Source organism: Symphalangus syndactylus, chromosome 20 (assembly GCF_028878055.3).
Source record: "Symphalangus syndactylus isolate Jambi chromosome 20, NHGRI_mSymSyn1-v2.1_pri, whole genome shotgun sequence".
Lineage (NCBI taxonomy): Eukaryota > Metazoa > Chordata > Mammalia > Primates > Hylobatidae > Symphalangus > Symphalangus syndactylus.
The window spans coordinates 45,513,794-45,532,356 of NC_072442.2; the positions used below are offsets into that span (position 1 = coordinate 45,513,794).

The 18,563-nt window shown below is 44.2% G+C and overlaps 1 protein-coding gene across 4 annotated transcripts in view; it reads right to left on the reverse strand.

Moving 5' to 3' along the window:
* Positions 1–631: 631 nt before the first annotated feature.
* GJC1 (gap junction protein gamma 1) overlaps positions 632–18,563 on the reverse strand; it is a 31,959-nt gene continuing 14,027 nt past the window's right edge. For 3 of the 4 annotated variants that reach the window (XM_063629238.1, XM_055257716.2, XM_055257717.2), the window contains exons 2-3: positions 9,697–9,772; positions 632–8,149 (exon numbers count right to left, since the gene is read on the reverse strand). In XM_063629238.1, coding sequence (XP_063485308.1) covers positions 6,939–8,129 — 1,191 coding nt within the window. In that variant the 5' untranslated portion in view covers positions 8,130–8,149; positions 9,697–9,772 and the 3' untranslated portion in view covers positions 632–6,938. The remainder of the gene's footprint in view (positions 8,150–9,696; positions 9,773–18,563) is intronic. The other variant, XM_055257718.2, reaches the window with a different exon arrangement.

Genomic DNA, 18,563 nt, shown 5'->3' on the forward strand with positions numbered 1-18,563 from the left:
TCCAATAGCGTTCAAATAGCTCACAAGTTCATTACCAAATATGGTTGGCTGACCAGTTTACAATCTGTGCTGCTGAGGGTGAGCTGTTCGTGACCTACCAGTCAGCTATCCCGTGTCTGAGGGAACAAGAGGGCATTGCTGCTTCCTTCTCAGGAGGTGGATTAGGCTTTTCAACGACACTGCTGACTCTGCTGCCACAAAGGGTTCCTTGCAGCAGGCACTCCAGGAAAGGCCTCCAGAACCGAGGGAAGTCAAGGGTGCATTCCCAGCTTTTGAGCTTAGACCCCAGCCTCCCCCACCAGGCTACCTATATTCCCGAGATTGCGACGCCACGAATATGCTGACCTATTTAGCCACAGTAGTCCCAGAAGAGCTTCAAATCAGCTATGAAAAAAGGCATTTTTTAAGCCCAAACCTTTAGTTGGAAATTTCTCTGCTCAAGTATTCCCACCAAGATCAACTTACAGGTGAAATGTATGAGGAAGAGATTTTCGTATTAGGTTTTCTGTGTATATCACTAAGCTCTTGGGTATTATTTTATATAAATAGGGTAAAATCCTCAATATGACATTTCCTGGCAGCTGATTTTCAGTTGGTTTCGAATTCTGAGAAAGGAAGCACAAACCACAAATGAATCTTCAAAACTGTATTTGGAATTGACAAAATCTTCCTAGAGACAAGGCCCTGAGCACACAGAGTCCGTCTCCACCATGAAAGTTTTACACAAGCTGTACAGAACAAAATTAGCAATGAGTGATCTTTGGCACTAGAACAGGTGATTCCTTAGCTGTTCATGCAATATCCAAACTGCACACCACATGACATTAGATTGCTGGTTAACCATTTAATTTTACATTTAAATTATCTTAAAAGGCTGGAAGTCCTAGCTAAGTTTCCGATATCAATATGCTACCCATGTCATAACATTTAGTGCCTGAGGTAGATTTCTGTAAGAGATTTTGAAAAACACAATTGAGAGTATAATACAGAAAAATATTTTAAATCTTGGAAGCATATAGCCTGGTTCAACAAGCCAACTCTGAAATGCAGAATTAGTACCTTTTTTTTTTTTGTCTCACTTCATCACCCAAGCTGGAGTGCAGTGGTGCAATCTCAGCTCACTGCAACCTCCGCCTCCTGGGTTCAAGAGATTCTCATCTCATGCCTCAGCCTCCCAAGTAACTGTAATTACAGGCGCGTGCCACCATACCTAATTTTTATATTTTTAGTACAGACAGTTTTGCCATGTTGGCCAGGCTGGTCTCGAACTCCTGACCTCATATGATCCACCTGCCTTGGCCTCCCAAAGTGTTGGGATTACAGGCGTAAGCCACCACACCCAGCCAGAACTATTACTTCTTTTAACTCTGTAGAAACTGCACTGGAGAACTTTTTTCCTTTTTGGCGACAGTCTTACTCTGTCGCCCAGGCTGGAGTGCAGTGGCGTGATCTCGGCTCACAGCAACCTCTGCCTTCCGGGTTCAAGGAAATCTCATGCCTCAACATCCCGAGTAGCTCGGATTACAGGTGTGCAGCACCATGCCCAGCTAATTTTTGTACTTTAGTAGAGAGGGGGTTTTACCATGTTGGCCAGGCTTGTTTCAAACTCCTGACTGCTAGTGATCCACCCACCTCAGCCTCCCAAAGTGCTGGGATTACAGGCGTTAGCAACCACGCACAGCCGAGAATTTTCTTTTATTTGGACTCCTGATTTTAGAATACCATGGTTTCTTTTTTAAAAAAGTACGATTTTTAACGTTGATTAATAACACAGGAACCAAACCCACTTAATATCATTATTAAAAACAGGCTGGGCACAGTGGCTTATGCCTGTAATCCCAGCACCTTGGGAGGCTGTGACGGGAGGATTGCTTGGGCCCAGGAGTTTGAGACCATTCTGGGCAACATAGTGAGATCCCTGTCTCTACAAAAAATACAAAAATTAGCCAGGTGTGGTGGTAAGCACCTCCAGCCCAGCAACTTAGGAGGGTGAAGTGGGAGGATTGCTTGAGCCCAGGAGGTCCAGGCTGTAGTGAGTTGAGACTGTGCCATTGCACTCCAGCCTGGGCTCAGAACAAACCCCAAAAAACAAAACCAAACATCAACAGAACTACATAGGGACAACAGCAAATACAAATCTTTAAACTCTTCATGATGTGGCCAGAATGAGTACAAGTATGCAATTCAATGATTCCAACATTTGATGGTGACTGTGAATTATTACATATTTATTATATATAGATAAGTTTAAATTTTATTTCCAAACTGCATGCAGGGACTTTATTATTACTATTATTATTATTTTTTTTGAGAGTTAGTTTCACTCATTGCCCAGGCTGAAGTGCAATGGCGCAATCTTGGCTCACTGCAACCTCTACCTCCTGGGATCAAGTGATTCTCATCTCAGCCTCCTGAGTAGCTGGGATTACAGGTGCCCGCCACCACGCCTGGCTAATTTTTGGTATTTTTAGTAGAGACGGGGTTTCACCATGTTGGCCAGGCTGGTCTCAAACTCCTGACCTTGTGATTCGCCCGCCTTGGCCTCCCAAAGTGCTGGAATTACAGGTGTGAGCCATCACGCCTGGCCAAAACCTTTGATTTTTAAAAAGGCGTTTCTTGAAGTACCTTATTAAACATTTGATTTGAAGGAAACTGTGCATGTCTAACATACTTGCCTTTTACATAAAGCTGGCTAGCCAAAAATGTATCAACTATCGATGTTATTTTCAGAAGTGGACTGTCTCTTAAATGAGACAGAAAGCATAAAGTATGGACTTGTAGAAGCTGAACGAGTAAATCATGAGTGTAACTGATAACATGTAAGTCCATTCTTGGTATCAACTGCTAGAGAGTGTTTCAGACCATCACTGATGTCTGTGATAAAGAGCACCAAAGCATCACAGTCCAACTTTTTAAGCGCCAAGTTCAAACAAGTGACCGATAATAATGGTTGGTCCTTGAACGCCTTTTACCAGAGGCCTTTTCTAATCACTTCGTAATACTTGAGATGTACATGGCTCCTGAAACTTGAAAAAGTAAAGTGATCTGCCTAATTTCATGTCATGAATAAATGAGTTAATAAAGTACCTAATACTGATTTTTTTCCCCTTTAAAGATACAGATGTCCTTCCAAAAAAAAACACATTATGTGGAAGTCCTAAACTGTGAAAATCATTCTGGATTGCAAAGTTAATTTTTATCAAGAGCAAATAATTCTATAGACATTAGTCAAGGAAAATCCCCAGAAAAACTGACTTCAAATGATGTAACATACTTGTGGCTTTAAGTGAACACACTAAATAATAAGCAAAAACAAAGCCACAAAATGAACATTAACATTTCTTTGGGGGAAAATGCTAATTTTCCCCTCAAGTTTGAATTAACCAAAAAAAAAAGCCTATTTCTTTTACAAATCTTCTGAATAACGGGTTTTAGGAAGAGCAGGCCAGGCGCGGTGGCTCACGCCTGTAATCCCAGCACTTTGGGAAGCTGAGGTGGGCGGATCACAAGGTCAGGAGTTGGAGACCAGCCTGGCCAACATGATGAAGCCCTGTCTCTACTAAAAATGCAAAAAAAATTAGCCGGGTATGGTGGTCGTGCCTGTAATCCCAGCTACTCGGGAGGCTGAGGCAGGAGAATCGCTTGAACCCAGGAGGCGGAGGTTGCAGTGAGCCGAAATCACGCCATTGCACTCCAGCCTGAGCGACAAGAGTAAGACTCCGTCTTAAGAAAATAAAGAAGAGCAAAGGACACACCACATCTGCATAAATCCAAGTGTGTTAAGGAACATAATCATGTTGATTGTATCCTGATTCTAGCAGGTGAAGGACTAAGCACTCAACTTGTATTTAGAGGAGAAACAAGTGTCATGATGGAGCATGTCTATTATATGGCAATTCAAAACAGTATGATTCTGATGGGGGTGGGAACTAAATGTTGGACAGGCTTTTTATACAAACCCCACCTGCATGTTCCAGAACAATATTCTTACAGATTCAATGCAGACCCCACCAATGGGTTAGCTAGACATCAATAGGCTCATTTTCTTTTTTTTTTTTGAGACAAGAGTTTCACTCTGTCTTGCAGGCTGGAGTGCAATGGTGTGATCTCGGCTCACTGCAACCTCTGCCTCCTGGGTTCAAGCAATTCTCCTGCCTCAACCTCCCAAGTAGCGGGGATTACAGGCGTCCACCCAGCACGCCTGGGTAATTTTTGTACTTAGTAGAGACGGAGTTTCACCATGTTGGCCAGTCTGGTCTTGAACTCCTGACCTCAGGTAATCCAGCCGCCTGGGCCTCCTAAAGTGCTGGGATTACAGGTTTGAGCCACCGCGCCTGGCCCATTTTCTTAATGTAAGTCCACAATATGTCATTAGGGGAAAATGACTTTGGCAAACTCATATGCTTCAAAGGCAGAAAGACATGTACTAAGAAGGCAGTTAGAGCTGGAAAATTCTTGACATAATTACAACTTTAGCAAGAGAATAAAAATAGATTTTAAAAGTATGTGCATGTGGGGAGGTGACAGAATATCTTTATATGTATTTAAGAAGCTGATGAGTTATCCAGACACAAAAGATAACATTCTCATCAAAACAGGCCAAGATGAAACACCAGGGGCACTCTTCATAGAAACTAAGTGGATGCTTCTGGCGCCAAATGTCTTTGCCTGGTTCTTCCGGGCATTTCTGCTTGACTCCTTCCCCCTGTATCATTCTCAAATCCCCAACCTTTCCACTGGCAAAGCCACTCTCTTCTCCCTCAGGCTCTGAAGAGATAACACAAATGTATGGATACTCTTTGTCCTTCAATTAAAAAACCTGTTGGAAGCTCCAGTGACGTTAAGAATTAACTGGTAGTTCTTTATCTTAGCTAGGCTTATGTATCCAAAATTTTGCCTGTTTTCTTGGAATTATATGAATTTCCTTATTAAACATTTGATTTGAAGGAAACTGTGCATGTCTATTAATTACCCATGATGTACATGTGTATTACTTTCTGAAATTTCTCCTTCAGTCTCACCTGAGTTTAATTTTTGCTTAAGATGTTTAGAGTTCCTGAGGTGCTTCTCTAGGCTAAAATTTAAAGATTTTTTTTTAAAAAAGCAAATAAAAGTAAATGAATGGCTAAAAGATAAGGTTAAATTTTCTAGGCTGGGCATGGTGGCTCACGCCTATAATACTAACACTTTGAGAGGCTGAGGCGGGAGGATCACTTGAACCCAAAAGTTCGAGGCCAGCCTGGGCAACATAGTGAGACCTCATCTCTAAAAAAAAATTTTTTAAAAAGAATTAGCCAAGTATGGTGGCATATGCCTGTAGTCCCAGCTAATCAGGGGGCTGAGGTGGAATGATCGCTTGGGCCTGGGAGGCAGAGGCTGCAGTGAGCTGAGATCATGCTGCTGCACTCCAGCCTGGGTGAAAGAGGGAGACCCTGTCTCAAAAAAATGTCCTTAAGTTTCTTTTTTTGGTGGGGGTAGGAATGCAATAGAGAAACAAAGAAAAACACTGCACAAAGGGTGCAGTGTTCTACTATTCATCTAAATAATGGAGAACTGGCATTTTACAATTAAGATATAAACCTTTACCAAGCTCTTTCTCAGAAGCTCACAAAACTTAAGATAATGTGAACATCATGAGAAAGAAAGGCTCTCCAACATAAGGTTGAAAATGACAATAAAAGACTAGTGGGATGAACATGAATGCTTGTCAGTGACAAACACATTATGCCTACAAGGAATAAATACTGCACTTCTGTTTAGGTCTATTTACAGACAGGACCCCATGACCTTTCAGGCATAAACCTCCACTGGCAGAAGTAAGAATTTAATCACAAAAGTTCTACGGTAAATTATAAAAAATAAGAAATTTGGATTTAGGCCTTCTGCTATTTCCAATACAAGTAGCTCTGAGTATTCTTGGTTGACAAGGGAATGTTTGCATTTCTAATGTTAACAAAGAAAATGTCCACCACTGGCTTCTTAACCAGAGGGAGGGAAACGGGCAGGTTTCTGGATAGAGGCTGAAGGCAAATCAAACAGGTTCACAACTAAGCATCCTATTGGGGATTCCAGGCATGGCTTTGCTTTCTGAGGGACAGCTCCACATCATCTCTAGCCAGGTTTTCCACATTGCTACCAAACTGGGGACACGTTTCTGTATCAGGCTTTTGAAAGAACTTTAAGTTATATACACATACCACCAAAGCATATACTGGTGATGCTTGATATTTAAAAGAATCCTATAGTGAATCATTTATTTCCTTTGAAAATAAGGTTTTCAAAAATTGGCTACAACTCTGATCGCATGAATGAGATTCAAAGATTTCTCACGTAAAAGAAAGATCTCAACATCCTTCTACTGTGAACTCGCTTTCCAAGACTAAAAACTGGTATCTCCTCTTCAGTCTCCTTACATATCTGAAATCGTTCCTGCAATATGAGAGGCACTTTTATTAGGTGTAGCATCTATTAAAAACTCTAAAGCCAGGGTAGAATTTGCTGAACAAAGTAATAGCACTAGCCTAATAGGCATTACTTATAAGGACTTTTTCCCCTTTAATATAAAAGTATAACTACAGCAGTTCAATGTACAAATACAAAAAAAGTTCTCATACTAAAAAAAAAGTACCATAATACTGTACATACAAAAACTGTTCAACAAGAATGATTTAAATATGTCTGTTCTTCTCCAGATCTGGAAGACACAAATGTAAAGTTCTGCAACTGTATTATTGCTAAGAACATGTGCCCGGGAGCACTGTGTTTCCCTTTCTCCCCCTCAGCCCAGCCCCGCCTCCAGAGTCCCCTGAGCTTGGATCATGAACCAACAGCATCCCTGAAGATAACCAGACCCAAATGTTTACTCAATGGAAGTCATTATTCAGTGAGCTGCTGCTTACCATAAACTATGAAAAGCACAGGTTTTAAGCCCGCCAGGATTAAATCCAGACGGAGGTCTTCCCATCCCCTGATTTGCTACTGGCAGTGCTTTTGTTGGACCCAGCTTTGGACCCCACTTTGGCCTTCTTCTCCCGGGGACCATGAGGGTTGTTTTGGTGACTGTAGGCCTGAACTGCCAGATCCAAGCGTTCCTGAGCCATCCTGATCTCCCGCTGCAGAGCCTCCAGGTCAGCTGGGAGGTTCTCCTCATGGCTGCCATACTGCTGTTCCTGGGCTGTGTTGGCCTTGTTTTGCTTGTAGGCGATCTTAGCATTGGACAGTTCGGTGTACTGGATTTGATCTGGTTTGACAGCAATGTTATAGCCAGGGGGAGCAGATGGTGTATTCCAAGTGAAAGGATAATTATAAGCACCCGGATCCTCAAGTTCCCTCCTTTTACTGTTTAGTGAGTCTCGAATGGTCCCAAACCCTAAATGAAGCATCTCCCAAATGTTAAGCAAGAGGCAAAGGCCTGTAACACCATACATTATCAGAAGGAAGATGGTCTTTTCAGTGGGTCTAGAAATAAAGCAGTCTATCTTATGAGGGCAAGGAAGTCTGCTGCACACATAAAACGGGTGGACTTGGAAGCCATATAGAAAATACTGCCCTATCAGAAAACCCACCTCAAACACGGTCCTTGCCAGCAACTGCAGCACATAGATTTTCATAAGCCCATCTTCCCGAATCCGTCGTCGGCCATCATGCTTAGGTTTGGGTTGGCTCTGCTCTTTATTTTCCTTATCACTTTCTAACTCCATCTCTGGATACATCATAGGATCCTCTTCGTTGTCCTCCTCCGTTTCTTCCAGAGCCCGGTGTTGTTTCCAGCGCATTGCATAGGGCTTGCTCCGAGCTGCCTTCTTGTCTGCTTCACCGTGCTCCATTTTGGCAATCTTGTGGATAGCATAGCCCAGGTACATCACGGAGGGAGTTGCCACGAGGATGATCTGGAACACCCAGAAGCGTACATGGGAGAGGGGTGCAAACGCATCATAGCAGACATTCTCGCAGCCCGGCTGTTCTGTGTTGCACACAAATTTGCTTTGCTCATCATAATAGATGGATTCTCCTCCTACAGCTGTAAGGACGATCCGGAAAACAATCAGAACAGTGAGCCAGATCTTCCCCACAAATGTGGAATGGTTGTGAATCTCCTCTAGCAGGCGAGTCAGGAAGCTCCAGCTCATGGTGACTGAATTGGTATGCCCTGATAAAAGTGGAAAAATACCAAAAGAAAAATCAACAAAAATTAAATCTTAATTATTAATTATGATATCTCTAGGAACTACTACTTTGAATACTTGAAATCTAACTTCAAGGTTCACAGTGGAACAAATGTTAGAATAAACAGCATCTCAGTTGGGTGCAGTGGCTCACGCCTATAATCCCAGCAATTTGGGAGGCCAAGGTGGGCAGATTACTTGAGATCAGGAGTTAAAGACCAGCCTGGTCAACATGGTGAAACTCCGTCTCTACAAAAATACAAAAATTACCCGGACACAGTGGTGTGCACCTGTAATCCCAGCAGCTCAGGAGGCTGAGGCAGGAGAATCGCTTGAACAGAGCAAAACTCCATCTCAAAAAAAAAAGAATAAACAGCATCTCACTCTCTACTATCTTCAGGCAGGTCAATTCACCTCAGTCAACACCTGTTGGCCCTACAAAGTCCTAGAAAGTATGGATTGCTTTCATGTCTCCTCTGGTTTAACAGGTAAACTTGTAGCTACTATTTATTGAGATATTTCTCAGACCTTGGTTCTTCTTCTTCTTCTTTTTTTGAGACAGTTTCCCTCTTTCGCCCAAGCTGCAGTGCAATGGCATGATCTTGGCTCACTGCAACCTCCGCCTCCCGGGTTCAAGTGATTCTTGTGCCCCAGCCTCCTGAGTATCTGGGATTACAGGCATGCACCACCATTTTTGTATTTTTAGTAGAGATGAGGTTTCACCATGTTGGCCAGGCTGGTCTCGAACTCCTGACCTCAGGTGATCCGCCTGCCTTGGCCTCTCAAAGTGCTGGGATTACAGGCGTGAGCCACCGTGCCTGGCCAGACCTAGGTTCTTTACACATACTATTATTTCATGAGATCTTCAGAATTTTGTGAGATAGAAATTTAATAAACACACAGGTATAGTTATTCGGTCCAATCACAGAAAAACCACCACTGAGAACATAAAGGGGACACCTCGGTTGGACTCCACTGTGAAGGGGTGACTTATTAGGAAACTTAAATTTTAGACAAGTGCTAAAAGGGATTAAGAAGATGGTACAGCTACAAACTGCTGGCAATCATTAAGAACTATAACAAAAGACAGAAGGGAACTAGGAAGATCTTCCCTAGCTAGGCTGCATAGCATACCAGATTTTGGTTTTACTTAGAAGCCCACAGTGAACGGTCTTGCAATAAATATTATACCCCTTTACTATATAACAGAATCTACAAATTATACTTCTGTACCTTATTTATGGTAGACATTAAAAAATGATTGCTAAACTGAACTGTGAGGACATTAAATCCAATCAACAGCAAATCCATTTAAAACAGCATTTTAAAGGACAGTTTCTTTCTGAGATTCCCAGATCTACATCCAGGATCCAAGTAAAAACCACCTAAACGAGCTAATACATGGGAAATCCCCAATAAAGCCCCGACACAAAGTAGACTTAACTTTTAACTTGTCCTCCTCCCTCTCCCAGTTTACTTCTGCAGATTACAGATGATTTGTCAGCACCACCAAAGTTTAAATACACTTTACCTGTTGTCCAGAACTTCAGTTACCCAAAATTTTCTTAAAGAAATGATGTTTTGATTGCAATTTTTCCAGATTCCCTCTGGAAGGGAAAAAGAAAAGAGCAGGTCATAAGCTTCCTCCCACAGAAAGCAATGAATCACTAAAATGCCATTTTCAGAAAGAAACAAAGTTCTCTATGTATCACAAAAATCAATGAGAATAAGATAGAAACAGGCTTGAGTTTGAATACCAGTCTTCTCCTCCCCATATAGGTGGCAGGAGAACTATGTAACAGGTGACCCAAAGATTCTTAAGTCACCACAGTCTAAGAATATACGACAGGAAGATGAGTCAGTAGTAAAAATATGAAGCAGATGAACCCTGGCACCTATAGGAAAAAGCCAAAGCAGAAGAATTGCAGCAAATTGAAAGCAGGTCACTAAAGGCCTTGCAAAAACCTTCACCCCGTCTGCTCTATTCCCTAAAGCAGCCAATACACCTCTCAGGGGGATTTGAGCAGCTAACTAGGAACAAGCTGTTTAGCTAAAACACCCAATAGCTGGCTCTCAGTCACAGGAACACCCGTCTCCATAGGAGGTGATTTACAGATACAACTGCTCACAAAAAGTCACAGAAAGAAAACACCTGCATCTGTACTGGATTAAACAGCAAAACAGAAAAGTTTCCAAGATGAATTATTGCTCATTATTAAGCTCTGGCAACTCTGCATAGCTCTGGCCAAATGTCATCCATAAGGTGCCCACATTTAGCAAATAAATTTAAAACAATTCCTGAATGTTATGTGTTTATAGTAACTTAATTAAAAGGGTGCTTTGTTTTGTTGTTTAAAGATACATGAAAAAAAAACCTGGAACAATTTCCAAAGGAACAATGGAAAAAAAAAAAAGTGCGGGCAAGCCGCATAAAGATTTGCACATAAGCCTGGGCAAAACAGTGAGACCCTATCTTTCCAAATTTTAAAAAAATTAGCCAGGTGTGGTGGCAGTGGTGGCCACTGCAGTCCAACCTGGTAGACAGAACAACACCCTGTCTCCTATACACACACACACACACACACACACACACACGGCCCAGCACAGTGGCTCTGGCTCACGCCTGTAATCCCGGCACTTCAGGAGGCCAAGGTGGGGGGATCACTTGAGTTCAGGAGTTTGAGGCCAGCCTGGGCAACACGTGAAACCCAGTCTTCACCAAACAACAACAACAACACCCCCCCCCCAAAATTAGCATGGTGACGCACACCTGTGGTCCCAGCTACTTGGGAGGCTCAGGTGAAAGAATCACTTGAGCCTGGGAGGTAGAGGTTGCAGTGAGTTGTGATCGTGCCACTGTGCTCCAGCCTAGGTGACAGCGAAACCTCAAAAAATAAAGAAGCAAAAAGATTTACATATGAAGAATCCAGGCCAGGCATGGTGGCTCATGCCTGTAATCCCAGCACTTTGGGAAGCCGAGGTGGGTGGATCACCTGCAGCCGGGAGTTTGAGACCAGCCAGACCAACACGGACTGACCAACTAACTAAAAATACAAAATTAGCCAGGCGTGGTGGTACATGCCTGTAATCCCAGCTATTTGGGAGGCTGAGGCAGGAGAATCGCTTGAACCTGGGAAGTGGAGGTTGCGGTGCGCTGAGATTGTGCCATTGCACTCCAGCCTGGGCAACAAGAGCAAAACTCCATCTCAAAACAAAACAAAACAAACAAACAAAGAATCCAGCTGGGCATGGTGGCTCACACCCGTAATCTCAGCACTTTGGAAGGCTGAAGAAGGAGGATCACTTGAACTTGGGAGCTTGAGACTGCAATGAGCTATGATCATACCATTGCACTCCTGCCTGGGCGAGAGAGGGAGACTCTAACACAATAGAATTTCCAGTACAGCTCCCATTTCTAGCCCTGTTTTCCAACTGAGCTCACCACCTCTTTTCTCATTGAATACACAAGTTATAAAACCTCAAAACAAGAAATAATATAAAATCTTTAAATGGTGATGTAAGCCAGGTTTCCAACACAGAACTCCATGATTCTCATCCACAAACTCTCTGCAGGCTCAGATTTTCCCCAAAGCCTGAAATTTCTATTTGTTCCAATAAGCCAAAATTATGAAAATACAATTAGTTAGAACTAACTCATCTGTTATATCTCCATCCACAAAGATAAATGTGTATCTTTTTTTTTTTTTTTTGAGACAGAGTCTTGTTCTGTTGCTCAGGCTGGAGTGCAGTGGCGCAATCTCGGCTCACCGCAAGCTCCGCCTCCCGGGTTCACGCCATTCTCCTGCCTCAGCCTCTCCGAGTAGCTGGGACTACAGGCGCCGCCACCACGCTCGGCTAATTTTTTGTATTTTTAGTAGAGACGGGGTTTCACCGTGTTCTCGATCTCCTGACCTCGTGATCCGCCCGCCTCGGCCTCCCAAAGTGCTGGGATTACAAGCGTGAGCCACTGCGCCCGGCCTTTTTTTTTTTTGAGACGGAGTTTCACTCTTGTTGCCCACGCTGGAGTGCAATGGCGCCACCTCGGCTCACCGCAACCTCCACCTCCCAGGTTCAAGCAATTCTCCTGCCTCAGCCTCCCGAGTAGCTGGGATTACAGGTATGCACCACCACGCCCGGCTAATTTTGTATTTTTAGTAGAGACGGGGTTTCTCTATGTTGAGGCTGGTCTCGAACTCCTGACCTCAGGTGATCCGCCCGCCTTGGCCTCCCAAAGTGCTGGGATTACAGGCGTGAGCCACCGCTCCTGGCCTTTTTTTTTTTTTTCCAGACAGAGTCTCGCTTTTTTGGCCAGGCTGGAGTGCAGTGGCACGATCTCGGCTCACTGCAAGCTCTGCCTCCCAGGTTCACACCATTCTCCTGCCTCAGCCTCCCGAGCAGCTGGGACTACAGGTGCCTGCCACCACGCTCGGCTAATTTTTTGTATTTTTTAGTAAAGACTGAGTTTCACCATGTTAGCCAGGATGGTCTCAATCTCCTGACCTCGTGATCCACCCGCCTCGGCCTCCCAAAATCCTGGGATTACAAGTGTGAGCCACACGCCCGCCTAATTTTTGTATTTTTAGTAGAGACGAGGTTTTCACCATGTTGGCTAGGCTGGTCTTGAACTCCTGACCTCAGGTAATCCGGCTGCCTCAGCCTCCCAAAGTGCTGGGATTACAGGCATGAGCAATCGCGCCCGGCCAAATGTGTATCTTTTGAGTAATTATTGTTATGAAAGAGTTTCTCAACAGTTGAGCTTTTCAATAAAATTTTCTTGGTGGGAAGAATTGGTGATAAATCCTTCAGAGCTTATGTAAGTTCTAAAGCAGCCATTTTAACACATCCATTAGTAAGTATTGTGTACTGATTAAGCTGCAGACGTGGAAAATGCTGAACCCTTACAGTCTGGTTTTCCACAGACAATCCTAAGAGCCACGGAGTATGGGTACTCTATACCCACACTCTGAAGTCCTCGGAATGAGTATCGCTACGGTCTACGCTCTTGACCACAAAATGTTGGGGAGATCCACAACAGCCACGGGTTTTCTCCACAAAACTCTCTGGAGATCTGCAGATGGACTCCCCCTCATACCCCAGGTCTTCAGCACTGATCAGTGCATGTGTGTGGAGGAGGGGGGATCTGGATACCTGATCCTCTCTATACTGGATGGACATCAATTAATTCATTTTTTTTTTTTTTTGAGACAGGGTCTCGCTCTGTTGCCCACACTGGAGTGCAGTGGTGCAGACCTAAGTCACTGTAGCCTCGACCTCTTGTGTCAAGCGATCTTCCCACCTTAGCCCCCTGCAGTAGCTGGGACTACAGATGAAGGAACACTACCATGCCTGGCTAATTTCTGTAGAGATGAGGTTTCGCCATGTTGCCCAGGCTGGTCTTTAACCCCAGAGCTCAAGTGGTCTGCCCACCTCAGCCTCCCAAAGTGTTGGGATTACAGGTGTGGGCAACCACACGCAGCCAATATAATTCCTTTTTTTTTTTTTTTGAGATGGAGTTTCGCTCTTGTTGCCCAAGCTGGAGTGCAATGGCATGATCTCAGCTCACTGCAACCTCCACCTCCTGGGTTCAAGCGATTCTCCTGCCTCAGCCTCCCAAGTAGCTGGGATTACAGACATGTGCCACCACACCCAGCTAATTTTGTATTTTTAGTAGAGACAGGGTTTCACCATGTTGGTCAGGCTGGTCTCCAACTCCTGACCCTCAGGTAATCCACCCACCTCGGCCTCCCAAAGTGCTGGGATTACAGGCGTGAGCCACCGCACATGGCCTTTTTTTCTTTTTTTTTTGAGACAAGTTCTCTCTTTGTTATCCAGGCTGGAGTGCAGCGGCACGATCTCGGCTCACTGTAGCCTCAACCTCCCTAGGTTCAGGTGATCCTCTCACCTCAGCCTCCCAAATACCTGAGACTACAGTTGCACGCCACCATGCCTGGCTAATTTTTGTATTTTTTGTAGAGAAGAGGTTTTGCCATGTTGCCCAGGCTGGTCCTGAACTCCTGGGCTCAAGTGATCTGCCTGCCTCGGCCTTCCAAAGTACTAGGATTACAAGCATGAGCCACTATGCCTGGCCTCTTTCTCTTAATATAATTCTGTGGGAAAAAAAAATAGGCCGGGCACGGTGGCTCACACCTGTAATCCCGGCACTTTCGGAGGCCGAGGCAGGTGGATCACCTGAGGTCGGGAGTTCGAGACCGGCCTGGCTAACATGGTGAAACCCTGTCTCTACTAAAAATACAAAATCAGCCAGGCATGGTGGCACGTGCCCGTAATTCCAGCTACTCAGGGGGCTAAGGCAGGAGAATGGCTTGAACCTGGGAGGCGGAGGTTGCCGTGAGCTGAGATCGTCCCACTGCACTCCAGCCTGGGCAAGAACAAAACTCTAAAAAAAAAAAAAAAAACCCCAGCTGGGAGCAGTGGCTCACGCCTGTAATCTCAGCACTTTGGGAGCCCGAGGCGGATGGATCACGAGGTCAGGAGACCGAGACCATCCTGGCCAACATGGTGAAACCCGCCCCTACTAAAAACACAAAAAATTAGCCTGGTGTGGTGGCACAAGCCTGTAGTCCCAGCTACTGAGGAGGCTGAGGCAGGAGAATGGCTTGAACCGGGGAGGCCGAGGTTGCAGTGAGCCGAGATTGTGCCACTGCACTCCAGCCTGGCAACAGAGCGAGACTCTGTCTCAAAAATCAAAACAAAACAAAACAAAAAACCCATAACATTAAAACTCATTTATGCCTATTGTTCCATTATTGGAACGCTACGCATGTGGGAGTTATTTATATCCTACTGTTCAAGATCATTGCCAAGGTCTGATTTTTTCAAATTCAAAAAATTGCAATCTCAGGCATAAATGGGTTAAAACAAACAAACACACACAAAAAAACACAATCACAGCTATTTACAGATGTTTTGGTTTTCTTTATGTCCTTCTAGTCTTTATCTAAATGAATACTCTTTCCAAATAACACTAATTTACTAGGGGATCTAGTACTAAAAATGAACTTTTTTTTTTTTTTTTTTAACTGAGACAGAGTCTCGCTGTCGCCCAGGCTGGAGTGCGGTGGCACAATTTCGGCTCTCTGCAACCTCTGCCTCCCGGGTTCAAGCGATTCTCCTGCCTCAGCCTCCCGAACAGCTGGGACTACAGGCCCGTGCCACCACGCCTGGCTAATTTTTTGTATTTTTAGTAGAGACAGGGTTTCACCACGTTAACCAGGATGGTCTCCATCTCCTGACCTCATATTCTGCCCACCTCGGCCTCCCAAAGTGCTGCGATTACAGGTGTGCGCTACCACGCCCGGCCAAACTTCTCTTATACTTATTTACTATTTGTATTTCTTTTTGTGTAAATGTGTTTACCAACTTAACTCCAACATCTCACAAAATGGGTGACAAGCAACTAACCTTCCTTCCTTCTCCTTTCCTCTTTTTTTTTTTTGAGACAGGAGTCTCTGTCATCCAGGCTGGAACGCAGTACTTCGATCAAAGCTGACTGTAGCCTCCGTCTCCTGGGTTCAAGCAATTCTCCTGCCTTAGCCTCCCGAGTAGCTGGGACTATAGGCGCACACCACCACGTCCAGCTAATTTTTAGTAGAGATGGGGTTTCACCCCATTGGCCAGTCTGGTCTAGAATTCCTGACCTCAGGAGATTCACCTGCCTCAGCCTCCCAAAGTGCTGGGATTACAGGTGTGAGCCACTGTGCCCAGCCACAATTTTCTTTCTAAAATAAAGAACCATGGGCTTCCTAAAATGAATGGCAGTATCACCAATGTTTTTATCTATCGAGTCAGTAAGTTTTTCTTTGATACTCTTCCCTTTCCTTTCCTTCCAAGTTACTTTTTTTTTTTTTTTTTTGAGACAAGAGTCTCTGTCTGTCGCCCAGGCTGGACTGCAGTACCACGATCTCAGCTGACTGCAGCCTCCATCTCCTGGGTTCAAGCAATTGTCCTGCCTTAGCCTCCTGAGTAGCTGGGACTACAGGCACACACCACCACACCCAACTAATTTTTGTATTTTTAGGAGAGACGGCGTTTCACCATGTTGGCCAGACTGGTCTCCAACTCCTGACGGCAGGTGATCTGCTCACCTCGGCCTCCCAAAGTGCTGAGATTACAGGCGTGAGCCACCATGCCCAGCCACAAGTTACCCATTCTTACTCTCGGTGAAATGTCAAATAATTCCTGGGAGATGAGTGTAGTCTGGGAAACATTTTGAAAACATTAGTCCTCATTTCTCTAATGGGTCACTCATTCTCTAGGCAAGCCCCCTCCCTGGCAGCTATGTATTAACAAAGCATTAAGGACTGGCATACAATGTTACAGAGTACAATACTCCTCCAGAGAAATTAAGATCATTTCAAGAAGTAGAATGAGTAGAAGGCAGGTTCTGGAATTAACATTTCTAAGCAGAATATGTCACTGCCAATTGTGGTCTCACTGTGGAGAAAAGTGGGTTCTTGCTCCACTAAAGTTTCCTTTCCCCTGAACCATTATTATTATTTTTTGAGACAGAGTCTTGCTCCATCGCCCAGGCTGGAGTGCAGTGGCGTGATCTTGGCTCACTACAAGCTCCGCCTCCCAGGTTCACGCCATTCTCCTGCCTCAGCCTCCTGAGAAGCTGGGACTACAGGCACCCGCCACCATGCCTGGCTAATTTTTTGCATTTTTAGTAGGGACGGGGTTTCACCGTGTTAGCCAGGATGGTCTTGATCTCCTGACCTCGTGATCCACCCACCTCAGCCTCCCAAAGTGCTCGGATTACAGGCGTGAGCCACCACGCCCAGCCCTGAACCATTATTTTATCTATTTTTTCTTGAATGGCTTCTTAAATTTTTTTTTTAAAGAATGCTGCAATGCATGGAAGCACATAATTCAAAAGAATTCACTCACTCACACACAAAAAACCCTGGAGATCTGCAGAGGGGCCCCTCAGTCTTCAGAACTGATCAATGCACACGTGAGGAAATGGTCTACATAAGGGACCTGAAAAGTTGCCTAAAATTCAGGGCATAGGGCCGGAGCGATGGCTCACGCCTGTAATCTTAGCACTTTGGGAGGCCAAGGCAGGTGGATCACCTAAGGTCAGGAGTTCGAGACCAGCCTGGCCAACATGGCGAAACCCCCATCTCTACTAAAAATACAAAAATTAGCTGGGCGTGGTGGCATGCACCTGTAATCCCAGCTACTTGGAGGCTGAGGCAGGAGAACCACTTGAACCCAGGAGGCAGAGGTTGCAGTGAGCCGAGAAGGCGCCACTTCACTCAAGCATGGGTCAAAGAGCAAGACTCAGTCTCAGGAAAAAAAAAAAAAAAAAAAAAAAAGAATTTCAGGACATAAGTCTCTGGCTTCCCTGCTTCTGAAAACAAACTCGGTTATAGTGTAGGGGCTGAAAGATCTGAGATTCAGCTGTGAATGGCTCTCATGAATAAAAAATCATTTCTATACTCCATCTACAAATAGAAAATGACATGGAAGCACATGTCAAGTGGTGGAGATGGGTGGAGGCCAAATACCTCAATGTCTTTTGCTAATTAGTAAAGCACCAATTTTTTATTATTTTTTTGAGGCTGGGTCTCGCTGTCACCCAGGCTGGAGTGCAGTGACATGATCTCGGCTCACTGCAACCTCCACCTCTTGGGTTGAAGTGATTCTCCCACCTCAGCCTCCTAAGTAGCTGGGGTCCAACTGATTTATATGTACTTTTATACTTAATATCTTTGTGAATATATCCTAAATGCCTTGAGTTGAGTTTATATCTATAAATTCTAGGAGGTGGTATTATTAGATCACAGGCAATGTAAATCTGCATGGTTTTTGCTTTGTACTGTCATTTGATTTTCAAAAAAGGCACTAGTAATTTACAGTGCTTGGCAATGAATGTATACTTAAAACAACTTCACCTCCACCTCTTCAGCACTGTCATTATGCTCCTTTACTAGATGCAAAATGGCATTTCAAAATCATGTCAATTTTCATGTTTCTAAGACAGTAGGATACATTCCCCTTCATATATCCAACCCCTTTGTGGGTTATTTCCATCCTTTTACCCATTTGTCTATAGAAGGTAATCTTGATATAGTATAGATATTGATTAATTAACATTTAATATAAACATCTCAGTTTATTTTACTGACTTCCTTCAAATTTTATTATTTTTATAGAATCGTATCAATTCTTTAAAAAATTAAAAGGTTGAAAAAGTTGGCCGGGCACAGTGGCTCACGCCTGTAATCCCAGCATTTTGGGAGGCCGAGGTGGGTGGATCATGAGGTCAGGAGATCAAGACCATCCTGGCTAAGAAGGTGAAACCCCATCTCTACTAAAAATACAAAAAATTAGCCGGGCGTGGTGGTGGGTGCCTGTAGTCCCAGCTACTCGGGA